Source organism: Saccopteryx bilineata, chromosome 3, assembly GCF_036850765.1.
Source record: "Saccopteryx bilineata isolate mSacBil1 chromosome 3, mSacBil1_pri_phased_curated, whole genome shotgun sequence".
In the NCBI taxonomy this organism is placed as follows: Eukaryota; Metazoa; Chordata; class Mammalia; order Chiroptera; family Emballonuridae; genus Saccopteryx; species Saccopteryx bilineata.
The window spans coordinates 102,600,164-102,619,313 of NC_089492.1; the positions used below are offsets into that span (position 1 = coordinate 102,600,164).

The 19,150-nt window shown below is 48.7% G+C and overlaps 1 protein-coding gene across 2 annotated transcripts in view; it reads left to right on the forward strand.

Annotated features, from left to right (window-relative positions):
• PRKCE (protein kinase C epsilon) overlaps positions 1 to 15,028 on the forward strand; it is a 513,463-nt gene extending 498,435 nt beyond the window's left edge. For both annotated transcript variants that reach the window (XM_066267045.1, XM_066267046.1), the window contains one exon: positions 11,792 to 15,028. In XM_066267045.1, coding sequence (XP_066123142.1) covers positions 11,792 to 11,938 — 147 coding nt within the window. In that variant the 3' untranslated portion in view covers positions 11,939 to 15,028. The remainder of the gene's footprint in view (positions 1 to 11,791) is intronic.
• Positions 15,029 to 19,150: the final 4,122 nt, after the last annotated feature.

Sequence of the window (19,150 nt, forward strand, 5' to 3'; positions counted from 1 at the left end):
AACTTGGGGCAATAAGACCCTGCATTGGGATACCTGAGTTTGTTGAATGGTGAAAGGAGGTGGGTGACCTCATCTTGACTTGAGAGGCATATATTATTTACAGTTCCTGTTTCAAAGCCAGCGGGCACAGCAGTAATGAATCCTGGGCCAAGAGAGGACTGATCTCTATCTAGAACATTTTCATAAACAAGGAGGGGAAAGATTAGTGAGTGGAGGCTCAGGGCTTTTGCCAGAACCAGATTGGAAAGTTTTTGCTTTAGGTACCAACAATTATCCCTGGAAAGCTAAACCCAAGAGCTGTCACTAATAACACTACTTCGCAAAGCGGGTGATAAATGAGAAAGGGCCGTGTGGTGAGAAGCAGAGGGGGGGCCAGGTTTGCCACCGTGAGCCACCCCCCTGTCAGCCAGAGACCCAGGCCCCTGGTGCAGCAGCAGGAACGGGTCCTGCCACAGCACGTCCTGCCGCATGCGGCCAGCTCTCTGCGGAGCCAGGCTCAGCAGCGCGGCCTCAGGCACGCCATGGCAGGCTGGGTGCTGTCTCCTCCGAGGCTCATCGTTCCTGGATATCCACACTGTGCTTTCTGCACTTTCTCAGTTCCAGGCACCACTATGGGGACCCCTTTACTCCACTTCGGGGTCTACTCAACAGTGGGTTGTAAAATCAGTTCAGTGGCCTGGTACAGAAAACCTTTTAAAGAAGGATAGGTTGGAGAGGACGGGATGGGACGTGGGGGGGTGGGGGGGTGGGCTGGGACAGGATGGGCTGAGTGGGATGGAGCAGAACACTGACTGGAACACAGAATGCATCACATATAGTAAAGGTAGTGTATAGCTTGAGGAGTCTGTTCTTGGGGTAGTACAATGAGGTGCTGTGCACCAGGTCATATAAAAAATGTATTTCTTACTGTTAATTATAATGAAAAGTTTTGAGGGGCAGTGCCTCTCTTCACCCTGATGTCTAAGAAATGACCCCAAAAGACATCATGGAGGTGGTGGCCTCGTGCACACTGAGGGGTACAGGACAGAATGCAGAGGTTTGCTTGTTTACTTCTTTGTAACTCAGCAACAACACCACCGGCAGAAACCGTTCAACCCTTTGCACACATGACCGCATCGACGCCTCGAGGCAGGAGGCAGGCCAGCACCCGCCAGGGACAGGGCCTCAGGGTCAGAACAAGCTGAATTGGGCCCTGGCTCTGCCTCCGGCTGGCCGGCGTACACCTTGGGCAAGCTGTTTTCTCATTTTTACAGAGTGGGAGGTGGCACTCCCAGGGGGTGGTGTGTGAGGTTAAATGAGTCAGGAAGGTAAAGCTCTTAGGAAATGTCTCCATTGGTGAGCTCTATTGTATCTTCCACATGAAGAAACTGAGGCAGTGCCAAGCACTGTGCTGGGACAGGCTCCCAAGCAGGAACCAGCCACTAGCCCAGGGGACAAACAGTTATCAAGTAAGTCACTGGCTGGTCCCAGTTACAAAGAGTGCCAGGAAAGAGAGGCTCGGGGTGATGGAGGCGTGTGCGGGGACCAGCCTGGGCTGGGGACCCTCCCCAGGAAGAAGCGTGCCTTCCCCCGCAGAGCAGTGTAAAAACCATCCTGTTGGTGGCCTCAGAAATGGTTGAGGAGCTCCTCTGCTGCATTTGAGAGGGAAATGGACCCTCCTTTGCTCTCGTTTCTGACCTTGGAGGGTGGTACACTCACCTGTATGAGAAAAGCGACTGCTCTCTGCCATCCTCTGAGGACTCAGCAGGGTCCATTTAAAGAACGGGAGCTGGCAAGGCCAGCCTGTGACCTGAGACACTGCCTGTCTCACTGAGGAGCCAAGATCCATGGGGCACTTAGAGATACCTTTAGGCCATTTCTAAATTCTATACTGAATGTCATCAAGGGCCCGAGTTCCCTCTACAGGTGATGAGGACTCAAAAGGACTTTTGGCTGGAACGTATACTGTATACTTCTGTTACCAAATTTTAGAGTTAAATAGTCACAGCCACAGGTGTGGACCTGGGCAGGCCTGGGAGGGTGGTGTGCTGGGGATTGGGGAGGGGGGTCAAGGAAGCAGGTACAGCACTGTCCTTCTGGACTACCCAGAAATACCTCCTTCCCCAAAAGGACTGAAGAAATACTGACTCTGTGGAGCTAAAACTTTGAGGTAAATGGCTTCACCTGGTCTTAAAAGACCCCTCTGGGAAGAGCCTTCAATACACAGTCTATGTCTGGGGGACTTGACCCTGCCATTTCCACAGGGACCTTCAGCCTTCCTGCTGGTCCCCTAACGAGCGGCCAGAGAGAACCCCCTGTGCTGCCTCCTCTCCCACCCCATGGTCGGAGCGAAAGAGGACATTTCAGGTCCTAAGCCTGCTTCTCAGGGCTTCCTCCTCTGTATGGATTTCTCAGAGAGTTATTGTAGTACTGAGAAATTCAGGCTGTGTTTGAGGGAAAACTTTAAAATCTGTGGTTCTTAACTTTGCCGTGAAGTCAGCCCCCACTCTGGAAGCCCTTTGAGAATCTGATACAGTGAACTCTCTCCAGGAAAATCTGAACCCGCCCATACACATGGCACACTGTGCTGCATTTTATGGGGTTCGAAGAAGCCTGACATGGGACCTCAAGGAAAGCTGATGTAGGGGTTGGCAAACCCTGACCTTCAAGCCAAACCCAGCCCTCTGCCTCTTCTTGTGCAGCATTCAAACTAAGAATGGTTTTTGCATTTGTCTTAAATGGTTGGAGAGAACCATTTGTGACACATGAACATTGTATGAAGTTCAAATGTCAGTCCCCATAAAGTAGGTTCTGATGGAAGACAGCCATGCTTACTCATCTCTGTCTTGTCCGCCGCTGCTTTTGTGCCAGAGAGCCCGTGGTCTGCTAAGCCTAAAGTACTGACCAGCTGGCCCTTCACAGAGAGTTTGCTGCCCCTGCTTTTCACAGCAGGAACCCTGGTTAAGAAGGCTTGCTTTAAATGCATCACTTTTACTTCAAATGATTGAGCCATAGAATTTAGATGGAGAAGGGCCTTTGAAAAGCACCCCCATTACCAAGGGCAGACGAGGACGGTGCTCCCCGTGTCTTTGGAAGCAGGGTTCGGGGGGTCATGTCCTGGGTTCTCCTTTCACTCTTCCATAGGTTTCTAAACTGGCAGCCTTGCAGACAGCCTTCGGGTAGTTTCCCTGAAGTTTGTTTCCAGAGCATCATAACAAGTTTTCGAAGTTTGGTAACAACTGCTTTATAACGGGGATCCTCCCTCCCCTATAATGCAGGTCAGGAGAGCTGGGTCTAAACACCCCTATAGAAGTCTCGTCTGATTCATAGACACATTGTAGCTAGCTGAACTCCTTTGATAGCTGGAATATTTGCTAGGTGTGAGGGAGAAGGTTAGTGTTAGCTAATAAGAGTTTCCAAAGTAATGCTTCAAATAGAGTGTGTAGAAATGTGTATCTTTTATATTCCAGCAATAAGGAGGGGACAAGGAGAGAGAGGAAATAGTTGAATTCCATCAAAAGCTGCTTTGACAGACTTTAGCTGTGGCTGTCTATTCAGAATGCCTGGTGATCCGAGGGACTTGGTCTGTTTTTGAGCTATAGTTATATAAGGTCTACCGGAAAGTTCTGCTCATTTTTGGAATAAAACAAAATACAAATTTTTCTTACCGTCAATAAACTTTATTAAATAATATAATTGCCATTATTATTAATGATTTCTTGCCAGCGTGAGGGCAATTTGTATATCCCATTTTTGAAAAATGTTTTATCTTTTGATGCAAAAAATTGAACCAGTGCTTGTTTGATATCTTCTTCATTTTTAAATTTTTTGCCCTTCAAAAAATTTTGTAAGGACAAAAACAAGTGATAGTTGGAGGGTGCTAAGTCTGGGGAATATGGTGGATGTGACAGACATGCTTCTGTAGCATTTCTTCCTTGTTGAAATTCATAAAAATTACAGTGGCGTAAATGAACTTTATCAGTAGCCATGGGTAGACTATCGCTTCACACATAAGACTAATGTGAATCAACTTTGTTTTAGTTAATTTGCTACATCAGTATGTACACATTAAGTGATAAAAATAGAGAGGTACACATGCGCCAAATAAACATGTGCTTACGTGTGGAAACTTGTTGTGATAGAAACGGACAGAACTTTCCGGTAGACCTTATATATACAGACTGCCCTGGAAGTGAAGCAGCTTTCTCTTAGAAGTGGTTTGGATGAAAGGTAGCAGACCAGACTGTAGGGGTCGAGGCACTCAAGCCACCACCGGAGGCACTTTGCCCCTGCAAGCAGCAGCAGGGGCCCCCGTGCTGCCATGGCTCTCTCCCTGGGACCAGGGAATGGCCGGGAGCCAAGTGGCTTCTCGTGTTTAAATGCCATGAAGCTAATCATTTGGGCTTATAAAGCAAAGGGGTCTTGATTTTTCTTCTCCCCTCAAAGGTGGAAGCAACTTTGCCCAATAGAGTAGAGGTCACCACCTGGGGGACCCACTCAGCCAGGCTTACATTAAAAAATAAGGAGATCTAACATGAACCTTTTATACCATATTCCTAAACAAAATGAATGTTTCCTAACATAATGAATAACTAGCCTCCTAACGCAAGTCTCTGTTATCATCCTCCTGAACAAGATGGAGGAAATGACCATGGCTGGTTGGTTCACAATGGATTTTTAACAACCACACTCACAAAGTGAGCTGGTGGGACTGGATGTCAGCTTTGTGAGAAGGACGTTTGTAGAGGGCCAGGGAAAGGGTTCTGAGCCTGACCCTGTCTTGCACACGATTTTTATGTGCATCTGGATAGAGCGACAGGAGGCATGCCCGTCAAATTTCAGGATGACCAAAATCTGAAGGATATAGCAGATAGGTCTATGACAGAATGAAAATGACATTTGCATAGTGCTTCAGAGTTTAAATGAGCTCAGCATCTAGGTATATTTATTATCCCCACTTTTTGGTAAATAAACTGAGACTTAGGGAGGGAAATTATAGAATCATTGACAGGCTAGAAATAAATTCCAAAAATAAGAAGAAATCAAGATTACATAAAAACGATTGCATCTGGATTTGGAAAATCAATTTCAGAAAATTGGGTGTGTGTATTACTTTCCTAAGGCTACCACACCAAAGTGCCCCCAACCGGGGAGATTAGAATAACAAATTGTCCCTTCTGGAGGCTAGAGGTCTCAGGTGTCAGCTGGGACATGCACCCTCCCAAACCTGCGAGGAAGAATCCTTCCTTTCCCCTTTCAGCTCCTACTAGCCTCAGGGGTTCCTTGACTTGTGACAGTGTCACTCTGTCTATGGCTTTTCACGTGACCTCCCTTCTGTGCATGTCTGTCTCTGCGTCCAAATTCCCCTTCTTATAAGGACATCAGTCATACTGGATTAGGGCCCAACCTGGTGACTTCATCTTAATTTGATTACATCTTCAAAGACCTTATTTCCAAATAAGGTCACATTCTGAGGTCCTGGGAGTTAGAATTTCTACATATCTATTTGAGGGACACAATTCAACCTATAACAGTATTAATTAGATTGGACAAATTTGTGATTAATCACAACTACTTAAGAAATGATAAAACATTAATATTATCTTAGGCATCAGATTAATTTGAGGGTTTCTGCCAAGTAGGGGGTCATTCCACCGAACATGGCATTGCTTAGACCAGAGTGGGGAACGGATCAGTCAGCTCTGGCTACCACATTCTGAGATGGAGATGGCGGAGAAACGGTCGGGAACCACAGCAAGCACAGGGCAACGGGGGTGCCGGGCCAGGTCATGGGCAGCCCAGCACAGGCTGGACTGTCCGGACGTTTTGTCCTGTTTCTATAAAGAAAGTCCAAAAGTATAACCAGTTCTTGGTTAACGAAATTAAAAGTAGGTGGGGGGGGGGAGTATTATATTTAGAGAAAATTCCAGCGAAATGATAACTTAAAATTCTGTTCCAACCCAGCATTCCAACCAGGCAAGGCACTAGGCAGTCAAGTTTCAGTTCACCGATGTTGTACAAGCATTTTAATTATGAAATTCTTGCTTTTTCTTGTAGAATATTTTAAAAAAGAAAGTTGAGTTTAGATAAGCCTATTGACATTTCAAAGGTAGGAGGAATTGTAGGTTTGACCGTTACAGTGAATAAAATTATTTCAAGTAAATGAATGTTCAGAGTCTGCCGTGTGTCCTGCTTTGCATTAGGTCCCTTCCGGGATAGGAAAGGATACTAGGACACACGTGAAATGTTAGAGGGAGGAACCCAATGCGTGATCCAGGAGGTGCCGTTGGTGAGATGGGGGTACGCTGGTGTCAGAGAAGGCTCAGAGGGAGGGGGAGCCCAACAGGGGCCTGAAGGGAAACCGGCATTCTGGAGACCCCATGGGGACAGCAGGGCAGCCGCCCCGTGCCCGGGCCTGGACGATCAGGGAGTTTCTCGGGGCGTTAGAACACAGCCATGTGTGGATCTGCTGACGACCAGATGAGGACAGGAGCACGTGTCCCTGGCTCCTCTGAAACCCTGTCTCTGACTCAGTACAGCAGGGCTGTGAGGGAACTGCACAGCTGTGGAGGAAGCGAGGATGGAGTCCGCCCGTCCCTGGCCATGCTGCGGTCCAAGCACCACCACACCGGCCGAGACCCCAGGGCTCAGTGGCCTTGGAGCGCTTTATAAGATGAGTTTGGTGGCTTTGCTGCTCAGATGCAGCTGATGGATCTAGGATGACTATAATGTTGTTTCCATAAGTTCTACTTCACCCCCCACTGCTGACACCAGAGTCATGCCCCTTCACTAAGATCACCCCTAGACCTCTCAAATCCAGGACCTTACTTCGGAAGGGATGCCAGAGGAAAAGAAATGTCATTTTCCCTGAACCCCAACCACAAGGACTAGATACGTAGCCACCAAGTCCCTAAACACCCCTTGACCCATCTGTCTTGATGCAGTTTTCCCAAATCCTGGTTGAACCTGTTTCTGTCTTGTCCGGGCGATCAGGGAACCCTCATGCCCAAGCTGACCGCTGCTGGGAGAGGAAACACCGCTGACCAGGTGTCCACCTGTCGGTTTCTCCAGGCCCTGTGCGGCTGCAGTGGTCTGGGCCGCCCCGTTCCAGGCCCTTCGTGAATCAGACCGCAGCCTTCTCCCCACTCCACCTTTACTTCCCAAATGGAAAACCCTCTGGCAGGTCAGCTGCCACTGGTTCTGAACCTACATCACTTTTTGCTCTAGATAAAGTGGCTCAAGAAGGGTGCATTTATTCATGTTTTTTTTAGTAGATGTCTGCTCAGCGCACACTATATGCCAGGCATTGTGCTTGGTGGGAGATGGAACGGTGAGTTTGGCCCAGCCCCCACCCCCAAGGAGCTCACAGATTAGTGGAGAAGAGGAGGACATCCAGTGTGCTGAGTGCTGTGTTAAGGGCTAGGAGAAATGATGGACATCTGTAAGAGGCCTTCTAAACTGAGATAGGAAAGGTGAGCAGAAGTCAGCTTGGTGACGAGGACATGGGGCAGAAGGTAAGGAGGGGAGACGGTTCCAGGTAGAGGACCAGCTGTGCAAAGGCTTGGAGGCAGGAGCAAGCCCGTGAGTCCAGAGAACTTCACGGGAGATGAGGCTGGGCAGGCAGGCAGGGACAAGATCCTGAAGGGCCTCGGGTTCCTACAGGGTGTGTGTAAGAATCGGGCCTTTTCCCAAGGGCAGTGAAGCGCTGTTAGAAGAACCCTAGTTACTGGAGGAAGCACTCAGGTGTTCAGGTGGGCCTTGGCTCAGCAGTAGTTCAGGATCCAGAGGCTTAGAGAGAAATGTAAGGCTTCGTCCCTGCCTCCAAGAAACTCGTGGCATTGATGGGCAGATCACATGGACTGTTGGGTAATGCAGCCAAGTTGTGCGTGGTGCCTGCCCGTGGCACACAAGTGCTAAGACTTGGAGGCAGAGTAGGAACTCACATTTATTGGGTGCCCATTATGGATCAGGGGCACTGAGGCACCTGACACATGACATCTCATTTAGTCCTCAAGGCACCTGTTACCACCACATTCTCCAGATCAAAAGACCAAGGCTCAAAGAGTGACTTCACACAATGTCATCTAACCAGGAAGGGACACTGCAGGGATAAGAGGTCAGCCAGTGAGCTTCCTCCTACTCTGAGCACCCTCCCCACACTGAGGCCATGGGATGGGGGGGGGGCTTCAAGGAGGAGCAAAGGTCTGAAGAGTTAGAAGGTCGTCCCACATGCCCACTGTCACCTCCCAGGCTGTGCGGTGTGGGCTAAGAACCTGGCTTAGACGTAAGGGGAGGCATCCGGGATAACCAACGAGTTAGGTGAATAGGGGGTGTCTCTGGGAATTTGCCTGTCAGAACCGTGGAGTCCAGTCTTGTGCCTGCGAGGGAGGCAGCAGCTTTTCAAAAAATAAAAACAGTGAGGATGTAATCCCCAGTCCTCGTCAAATCTGAGGATGCTATGCTGTAGACATACTATTATTAATAGGCAGTGGTGTTTCCCAGAGATAATTGCTTTGGAAAACTTCTCAAGTCTCTGTGGTTAATCATCAGGAATTGCGCAGAGTGGGGATGCTGGCTATATGAATTGGAAGTGAGTAGCTGACATGCACCTAAAATGTCCAAGGAAAATAGGGCCTGGGTCAGGTTGCACAACCGGGTGGGTGAGCCAAGTGCTTTCCTGTAGTGCTCTTCAAGAATGGCACACTCGCTCAAGTGCCACAGATGATTCTGAGAGCCATGGAAAGCCCAGAGGGAACTAGATGATTCCCCACGCTAGCCCCCACCTCCCACCCCCAGGGAGCTAGAGGTCCTCTAAGCCATGTTAACTGAGCCTGATTTCCTGGTACATAATCAGCAAGTTGTGAAATTTAAACATCACGTGGCATCTTGGTCTGTTACCATGCTCAGCTGACCTCAGGACACAAAACCAGTTTTCATGACTAATAGACACCGATGACGGGAAGGTGGAGCACAAACAAATGGATGCCCCGGGAGAGCCAATGCCAGAGCGCTTGCAGGTTCCCCGGGTTCTCTGTGCACACTCCCCTCATCAGGGACCGGTGGGAGGGGGCTGGCGAAGAGGTGGTCCTGCCCCTGAGACAGGAGACCTGGGCACGGCCCACCTTGGTGATACCACGTGGAGTCTCCCCCTGCCCAATCCCTCCGCCACTCTTCTTCACCCGGCTCCTGCCCCTCCTCCCCGTCAGTCCCCTTTGTACTCCTGCCCCCACTGAGGGTGCCCTATGGTCGCCTTCTGGGGTGATCCTCGGTGCTTCCCGAGTCACTGCCACCTTCTCCCCTTCTCAGTCCTCCTTCTACACTCATTGCACCGCTGGCCCGTTTTCTGTCCCCCGCCCTCTGTCCAAGGGCACCCATCCCTCCTTCGATAGAGATCTTCAGGAGTGGCGTCAGCACACCTTTTCCCCAGGCGTGGGGCCTCTCGTGTCCAACGTGCGTCACTGTGGGGATGGGCTTTGTTGTTCTCTCCGCGCAGGGCCCTCCTCCTCTCGCTCTGTACATACTGGAGATGGAACACAGATAGTCCCCATGCCTGGAGCCAGCCCTCCTGGGGGGATGACTAAGCACTGGGCTTCCCATTTCAAGGGCAACATGTGCTTCCTTCAGCTTCAGGTCCTGTTTCCATCCCTCGGGTTTTCTGTGTCTCCCTCTGTCTCCCCACCGAGGTCTCTGAGCCCTACCTGCTATGCAGCTTAGGTCCCAGGAGATGATGCCACGCCTCACTGATGGGTTCTGGAACATTATTGCATCTCTGTTCCATGCTGTCCATCTGATTCTAATTTCAATCTGGGACAGTTTGAAAACAGAGTCCCCTGATGAGCTGTCCAGTCCACATTATGCACTTTCTCCTGGACTCACGGTGCTGTGCCACCATGCTGGCCTGCTGGCGGGCCTTTCTGGCTTCATTTCAGCCTAGTGGCTTTACCCAAACGTCTCCAGACTGAATTTGACCCTGGCTGCGTCTTCCCACTTCTCCAGCGTCCAGCCTTGCAGATTTCCCACACCACGGGAGGCGTCATGCTGGGACCTGGATCTGAGTCTGGTGCTGCTCTTCACTAGTTGGGTGACTACAGCAAGTCCCCAAATATCTGTGAACTACAGTTTCTCATTTCTACCATTGGGGTGATAATCCCTCTTCCAAGGATCAATGAATAAATGAATGTGAGAGTTCTTTGGAAGTTGTAAAGCGGCACTTCCAAAACCAGGTGCAGCAGAGTTCTGCTTCAGGAAGAAATCGTAATAAGCTACTCAGGAAAAACAAATTATGCCACATTTGCAGAAGGCTGGCCCAAACAGTGAGAACTGGGTTTCTTGACTCTAGGGCATCTCAGAGGCTTTAATCTGGCAAAATGCATGGCAGATCCAAGAGCCAGGCATGAAATACAGCTTTATCTCAAAACTACTCTTTTCCTAGGCTACTTATTAACATCTTTCAGGTTACTGGTTTCTACAGAACACAACATATATTAATATTATCCCTCCTACAAGTAATAATCCATCATCTAGGTCACTAATCCTGGGTACCACCAGTTAATCAGTGTCTGAAAAGGTATTGCCGGAGCCCCTTCGATCCTCCCGGCATCGTGCTGTGTGCCGTGTGCTGTGTGCTGTGTGCTGTGGGGGACAGGGGGCCTGGTGTTGGAGGCATCTGCAGTCGGACTCTGACCTCCTGCCATCCTCACGTTGGACTCGGCCCCAGGCAGCCTGCTGAACCCATTGTCCTGTGTGCACATCTTCCGTGTCCCTGCTTCCCTGCTCTTGTCCCATCTTTCTTCCTGACACAGTGCCCTTCTTCCATCTCTACCAACACGATTGTAACTCAGTCTTCAAGTCTCAGCCAAGCTCCTATTTCTCTAGGCCAGTTTTTCTAACCGTTGCAAACTGTTCCAGGCAGGAACACTGGCTCGGCACTCAAATCTCAGCCCCTAGAGGCAGAGAGCGTCATTTACACTTCCTGAGTGTCTCCCAATCCAGGACTTGACTGCCATCAGCCCTGTTTGGAGAGCTTGAACCTCCAACTGGGGATGGGTCCTTTTGAGCTGGTCAGTCAAGGGCGGGTTTATTTATTTGCACATTCAGTTACTCAGTACACATTTATTGCTGGGCACCCAAAGTTGACTAAGACAAGGCCCCTGCCTTTAAGGAGCTCTTAGTCGAGACAAAAGCATAAACAATTCATTGCAAGCTAGAGTGTTGATTGTAATAAGGGAAAGAATGTGGGACCACAAAATAGGGAGAGCAGGTGGGGACCAAGGCAGGTTTTCCAGGAGATGTGCCCAGCCTACTCACTGTCCACGCTAGGTAGGGCATCATATGGAACAGACACGGCAAAGTCAGGGGGTCTGCTTGTGGGGGAAAAGAGCACTGGAGACTTTATGGAAGGGGGAGGTTTGAGTTTGTCCCCTGGGTCCCAGGGAAGGGCTCTCAATGGAGCCAGAGGGTAAGGCAGATGCTGGCAGGAGGAGTGTGAGATGGGAGCCGTCTCCCCCACTCTCCCAGACACACACATACACACACGCAGTCTATGGGGATCCCACTTCCCTGTTTTTCCATCATACCCTGTCACCCCTTCTTCCTTCTCACCTGAACTCATTTTTTCCTCTTCAAGTCCTCTGTCACCTCCCGGTCCTGGGGCCATCCATCATGACCTCATCGGAACAGCTCTATATCTGCTGTTGGTAGCTAGCAGCCCGCTTTGGCAAGAGGCTGGTCAGCGTGATGGCCACTTCCCACGGGGGGGCCCCAGGGAGGAAGGTCAGCCTGGAGTCAGTGCTATCTTTTTTTCTTCTCACAGAAAACCAAAAGAGACGTCAATAACTTTGACCAAGACTTTACCCGGGAAGAGCCGGTCCTCACGCTTGTGGATGAGGCGATTGTGAAGCAGATCAACCAGGAGGAGTTCAAAGGCTTCTCCTACTTTGGTGAAGACCTGATGCCCTGAGCAGTCCGTCCAGGTGGAGTTTGGTGATGCTGCAAGAAGGGGTGCCGAGAAGATTCTTGCTTTTCAGAGGCTCAGAAGGTCTTGAACTACTTTTCCTCCCAGAGCCCCAGTCCCTGCCCACTCTATTTATTGCATCTCCTCACCCCAGGCCAGTCCCTCCCTCCTCTGCCTGGTGACCAGAAGGCACTCTTGGTTCCTGACTCACCAGTAAAGCAGAATCATGCTGGGTCCTCCGTTAGCTGGACACGTTGCTGTGGTATCTGTTGGCAATCCTGTTTCCATGTCTCGGGGGTTCCTGGCAGTGAGGTAACTTCAGTTCTTTTCCTGCAAAGGAAATTTTGAAAAGCAAGCAAGAAGTCTCAGGCTCTGCTCTTGGACGTAGAGTTCCCAGTGACTTCTGCTTGTCAACCCTCCAGTCCTCCCACCTGCCACCCTCTGCCTTCTGTCCAGGAGAAGAGACTGTGCTTCTTCAGCATGAGGGCAGGCGCCCTCGGGGTGTGCCCACGAAGGAGAGAGACTAGGTGGTGCACAGGTTACCACCTGTGTTGGTTTGTCTGGAATGGCTAATTCTTGCTTGCTTTGGTTTTGGCTTTGGGGCATGCCAAAGCTGTGGAAGCATGTACGTCTTGGAAGAAATCACTCTGTAGAAGAAATTTAATTTTGAACTCTCTTAACATTTGAAAAATATAGTCTCAAATTTGCTCATTGGCCAAAAGATATAAATTCCAGTATTAATACAGGCTGATACTAAAGGGCTAATATGCAATGAGTAACCAATTTGTCCAGGGTTTATGCTCTTAATGCGTGAGTGGCACATGGGGTCTGTACAAATTGAGAGAAAAGGAAATAGGCCGTGGTCCTCATTATTGAAGTTTTGCCTGAACACAAAGGCCACCTCACTGATGGCCGAGACCCTGGGGGTCTAGGAAGGCGTGGCTCTCCAATTCTCTTCCAGTTTTGTCTTGAGTTCCCAGTATAAGCTCTGTTTATTTTCTTCAGCAGTGTGTTATTTTTGCGCACTTGTACAAAATGGTAGTACTACTGTGTCGTGGTTTTTAAACATTAAACATGTAAAGTGGACTATGAAATATCTGCTTTCGGAACAAGCAGAATGAGGTTAAACATGGGTTATGCAGAGGGTGTTAAGGGACTGAAAAGCAACTTGCTTGAAAACTGACAGTGTGGCAAGGCGGACTCTGAAGCTTGTTTCTGTGTGACATGTCATGGCAACTCATGCGGACACTATTTAATGGATGCGATGTTACCTCCTGTAGATATGCTAACAGTGTTACATTCTTTGATTTGCAAGGGTTCTCTGTGGCTTTGTGTATATGTTTCCCGAAGGTCATTTGATTATCTGTTTTCCTGAACTGATTTATCAGGGAATGGAATCCATTCCAACTGTTGCACGTGGATTTCCCAGCTCCCCCTAAATATATATACTTGTGAGTGGCAAAGTGGCACTAATGAAGCTTTTTGCCTTTTGTACATTTGAGATTTTTGTATATAGTGTTTGCTGCAAGGCCTGTGGAATTAATTCATTGAATTTAGAGGTATCAACTGCTGCATGTTCAGGCATATTATAAAATTTTAGTCTATGAAAGAATAATTCTAATAATGTCCAGGTGCAATACTCTGTATGTGTATTGGTTCAAGTTACCGAGAGATAAGGTGTGTTTGTTTCCTTGGTGGGGAGTGGGGAGGGGGGGTCCTTTGTATTGTTTATTTCATTTTGGTTTGTTTTAAAAGATGTCAACATATATTAAGCTATATTAAATCTCAAATATAGTTCTCCTGTGCTCTATTATGCCCTGATAGAGATGGGGAAGAGAAAGGAATGTTTTTGATGGTGGTGTCAAAGCTTGGACAGTGACTACTCGAGCCCATAGGGAGTTGGTGTCCATATTTGCACCTGGCTGGTCATAGCCTTTGTTACTAATGGTGACATTCAGTTCTCTTTTGTTTTTATTTTTTAAAAACTCAGGTGTAATTATTATCTGTTATTACGATAATTTCAAATATTATGCTATATCAATCTGTGTGTTTGGCATACCAGTGAAGTGATGAGGAACAGTAGATTAATTTAATTTATCTTCGGTAACTTGACGCACTGGGGAGAGACTATCTCTGGAGTTGAGTACAAGCACAGAAACATCTTCATGGTGGCATCATCTCATTTCTTAGGAAGACACGACAATACTGCCCATCATACTCATGCACCACTACTGCTCTCTTTTTCCTCTGTTTCCTTCACCATGATGGACCTTGAACAGCCAAGCAAGCTCTAACTGCAATGCCAGATGGCCTTGGCCAAGGTTTGGTGGCATTCCCATGTCGGTGGGGATTGGGCCCTTCCAGCAGGACACCTGGCGTTTTTGCTGGGAAGTCAAACAATAATACATTCCACCCGGCAGCTCCAATAGGTCGCCTGACCCAGAGACGCCCCCTGTCGGTCAGTACCCAAAGTTCCACACTTGCTGGGACGCCACTTCCTTGGGGTTGGAGCTGCTCAATTTTCACACTGGCAGATTCAAATCCCATGTAGTCTATAGAAAAACGCTTGTGTGTTCCTTGAGCATTCATTGTTTCATTTTAGTTTTCACAAGAGTTTGGAAGTGGACACACAGTTACATTTCTGCTGATTCTTTCTAATCTTTCCAGCTCTCTCTAAGATTAAAAAAAAAAAAATGAAGTGTAAAAAAAAGCCAAAAAATATATGAAGGATGGCTGTCCTCCTGTGTTCTCTCATTATGGAAGTGAGAAACTTTGTGAAGTGGAAACATATTTTTTTCCTCCAAAGGTGAAAAAAAATGCATTCTTGCTTTAAAAAAAAAAGGCTAAAAAATTACCTCTTTTTAAATTATGTGCAAAGTAATTCTGGCTAAATAGAAAATGTATTCAATTTTAGGGATTTTTTTTTTGTATTGTGATGCTTTATTTGTATATTTTTTCCCTTCTGGACGTAATTGTAATTTCTTGCCATTCGTTAGTGTTATTTCATTGTAAACATTGTGCCAAATGTACTGTATTCAAAAGGATGTGAATGTGTATTGTTTCAGAACCTAATAAATACAATGATGTTAAATCTTACTTCTCAGTCCCTTGAGTATGTTTCTCTCCTTTGTGAGTGGCAGGTGGCACTAATGAAGCTGCCTTTTGGAAATGAGAGATCCCAAAATTCGAAAGCCTGGGCATAGTTCCAGCTTTCCCCTCATCCTTTGAAGCTGCACAAAAGTCGCCGATAACCTTACTTACAAATACCCTCTGCCTCCCCCTGACTGGCCTCTGTGCTTCTGGGACTGCCACCCAGAGGGACGAAGGGGGCCTGAGTGTCCTGCACATGGCGCACAGCTGTTGTGGCCCTGAGCACTAGAAGTGCCGGGACCCGGGTAAACCCAACAGGCGGTGTGCTTGTGTTTGTCTTTCTCGAGAAGCAAATGCTGGATCTTCTTGCAGCCGGTGCCCAGCCATGCCACTTCAGGACTCACTCAGTCTCTGACCTGCTACTCAGAACTTCAGGCCTTTGGAGTCCAAGAAGCCCCTCCCAGTCTGAGAGCCCCTTGCGGGCTGGGCAGGGAATGCAGATAGGCCAGTGGAGCTGCATGCTCAGTTCCTGCCCACCTCCCCTGCTCAGCCAAGATTCATGGCCATCTGAGTTCCTCCTTCACTTGAGGGCTCCTTTCCTGCCACTCGACTCATGCCGTGCTGGTTCTACAAGGCTCCTCCTCTTCTTTCTCCAGCATGGATTTGTCAAGAACATTTGAAACTCAAAATACTTGAGTACACCAGGAATTTTAATTAACCAAAACTCCCTGTTCCTTAAGAGTTATGGGAAAGATTGCAGTTGCACTGTGTCATTTTAAGATTGAGAGGATGACCAAACTTAGCCCACAAAATCACTTCTTCATAAGCTCACCAATGACTTTGGTATGGAATGACTTTGGTCTGTGCAGCATCCTGAAAGCACTTTCCTCTCACAGGGCCCTCCTCTTGGCAACGTCTCCTGCTTACATCAAGATGGACCTCAGACCCACCCCAAAAAGGTTGTATTTATCATATATTTTCCTCTCTGATCAGATTTCTAGTTATGTGACCACCCCAGGAAAAGCAAGCATCCCACCACTGTGTCTGTCTTATCATGAATTTAAATAAAAATCAGAAGAAACAAATCAAGAGGAGCCATTCTGGGAAGGCCAGAAGACGCCCCAGGCATTTCACTGACTGAAGTAAGACTAGTCTATGCCTCTCTTGCCAGGGGCCCAGAAGAGATAGCTCCGAAGTCCTGGAGATGAGAGAACTCATTCTCCCAAACCTATGTGCTCCACAAATTACGCTGAAGCTATAAGAAAGGCCAATTGCCCGTGAGCATCCCTGGTTTGGAACTTGTCTATCCACCTCAATCACATTCCAGGCAGGTCCATTCCAGGGAAGCCATGACCACTGGTCCCTGGCCAGGGTTAGATGGCTCTGGACCTGCCTTAGGAAAGCCCATCTGTGGCTCGTTTCTCAACATGAATCGATTGTCAAAGTCATGGCAATCCTTCAAAGTGGTTTGATGGTGTCTCTAAGAGAGCGTAGCACAGCCCTTCTATGGAGGTAGCCTGTCTCTGTGTGTGCCTGGAGAGTTCATCTCACTGCCTGCTCCTCCCCACGGGTCAGGTAGATGCTGCCTGAGGGCTAGAGCAGGCCAGCCTCAGTGCTGGGACCTGCCAGGAAACGACTACAGCCCTCATCCTCTCTCTGCCTCTGCCCACCAGGGCGGGCGGCCGCCCACGGGCTGCCTATGGAGGCTGTGCCGCAGGCCCTGCTGGGCACCGGTCAGGGAACCCCACTGCTCACGCTTCCTTCTGTAGGGTATCAGTCATTTCACATTTATTATCTGCTTTGTTCCAGATGTTGTGCTAAGCATGTCACAGAGGTACTTTATTTAAACCTCACAAAAATTATGTGAAGTAGATAGAGTCCCATTTTCTAAATGAGAAAATGGAAGCTCAGAAACCATAGAACTTATTTGATCCTCACAGCTCCATGAAAGCATTGAATCCGCATGTTCGTTCTGCGGATAAGAAAACTAAATTGCTCACATTCTCAGACCCAGTGACAGTTCAAGTCCAGACAGGACGGAAAGTATTTACATATAGAACAGGTGAAACAAACCTACTTATTCTCTCATATTTTCCATAAATGTTCATTGAGTTCCTACTACGTGCCGGCTGTTCATTTGGACATCAGTAAACAAAACTGACAAAAACCTGTGCCCTTACAGAACTTATCTAGGGGCAGGGTGTCGACAGGCAATAAGAATAAATCTGACCATTAAGTGAATCATATAATGTGTTAAGAGATCCAGGCCTCTCCTAACATTTGAAGCAAGAGGACAAAGGAAGACCCAGGCCACAGGGCTCACTTCTTTTTTAAGTTATAAATCAAACTATTGTTAAATAAAATGTGTTCTAGCCCCATGCCTTGACAAAAGACACCTTAATAACATCCTGGAAGGCCAGTTTTGAATTTAGAGAGTAGGAGGAGAGCATGAGGAAAGAGAGACTTCTCAGGGAGGAGAAAGACTAGGAGGGAGGAGCCAGCAGGGCCACACGGTGACAGTGATGCTGCTTACTATTCAAGTGACCTGTGGGCCTGGCGTGGGCCCTGCTGGGGTGATGTGAGTCAGCTGACTCTGCCGCCAGAGATTTCAGATCTGCAGCTGAGATCAGAATAGGGCAGGAGAGGATGGTCCCTCCCCACGCACCCTTGCATCACGCCCTCCTCCACCTCAGCCAAGGCCAGCTCCTCCTGTGGAGCTCAGCCCCGTGATCAGGCGGAATCCAAGTGCCCTGACCTCACCAATACCTGCTTAAACATTATGGTCTATGCTAATATCCTTCCTTAAGTGGGCCTACTTCATATTCTATCCCGAGCCTGGGGTGTTAATCTATATTTTCTGTGGCTGTTTGGGGCAGGGTGGTGGGGGGCACTCCTGGTTGATACCTTGCAGGGGAAGAAGAAAACCTATCCTCCAAAGTCACCCAATCCAACAAAGCAATCAAAGAGCCAAGAGCTAAGTGGAGTGAGGAGCTGGAGCCTAGGCCGTGCCTGCAGTGTGTGGGAAGGAGAGCAAGGAGAGCGGGCGGAGGGGCTGGGAGGGGTCAGCGGTAGCTGCTAGCAGGTTATTTGGAAGAAATGGAGCTGAAGCTTACTGTGGGAACAGAGCCACCTCTGTTCTCTCACCCAGGTACCCCTGTCTCCCCTGGGCTCCGTTGGAGGGAAGGAGACCGACCTCTAAGGTGCCTGCCACAGGCCACCGGGAATGTCATCAGGCTTCCCATTTGAGAAATAAGGGCTCTGAGGCTCAGTGAGCTGAGAGAATCGTCTGAGCCACATGTAGTCAGCTCCCAGGACACAGGCCTGTGATTTGAATCTGCTTCGAGTTGGTGCCAAAGACCCAGCTCTTCCCACCGGGCTCCTCCTGGTCACCATCCCGACATGAGTCCTGCTCGCTTTTTGTTTTCTCTTTTCCAGAGAAATTTTGCCTCCGTTGAAATTATACGATTGTCTGATGGACTTAGACTTGTGTCACTCTTCCTCACGGCTTTGAATGTGAATACTAGAGCACAGCCAGGAAACAGTGCAGAGGCCTCAGGGTTCCGTCTCTCCTGGCCCACCCTTTCCCCCGCCACCTCCTCGCAGGGCCCGAGAGCTGGTCTGCCCGCCCAGCAACGCCTGCATCCTCCACCTCAGACACTCCTCCCACCACCAAAAAAAGAAACCATCCCTATGGACTATTCTAAGCAGGAAGCCAAGTTTTCAGCTCACTGCAAAACAGGAAATGCCTCTGAGGGTCTGAAGTCCTTTAAGTGGCTGCTCCTTGCACACAGGGTCTGCGTCCTAGGCCAGCTGCTGAGGATAACTCTAGGAAGAAGGTAACCCTGACCTCCAGCCCTAAGACTGTGGTCCTTAGTGCTATCTTAGGCGCTCCCCCTGCTCCTGGAGCTGGACCTGATTTTTCTGGGATCCTAGGCATTCTGGGCTGGGCAAGAGGGCTTGGGATGCCAGGGATGCCGTGTGAAGCAGCTCATTAGCTATGCAAGGAACAAATACTGACTACTGACCACCCCAACCAATGGCTGACCTTTCATCCCAACCAGAGAGCTCTCTAACCCCGTCAGAGATTGGCTGACCCTCACAAAGCCTGACTTCATAGCCCCTTCCTAC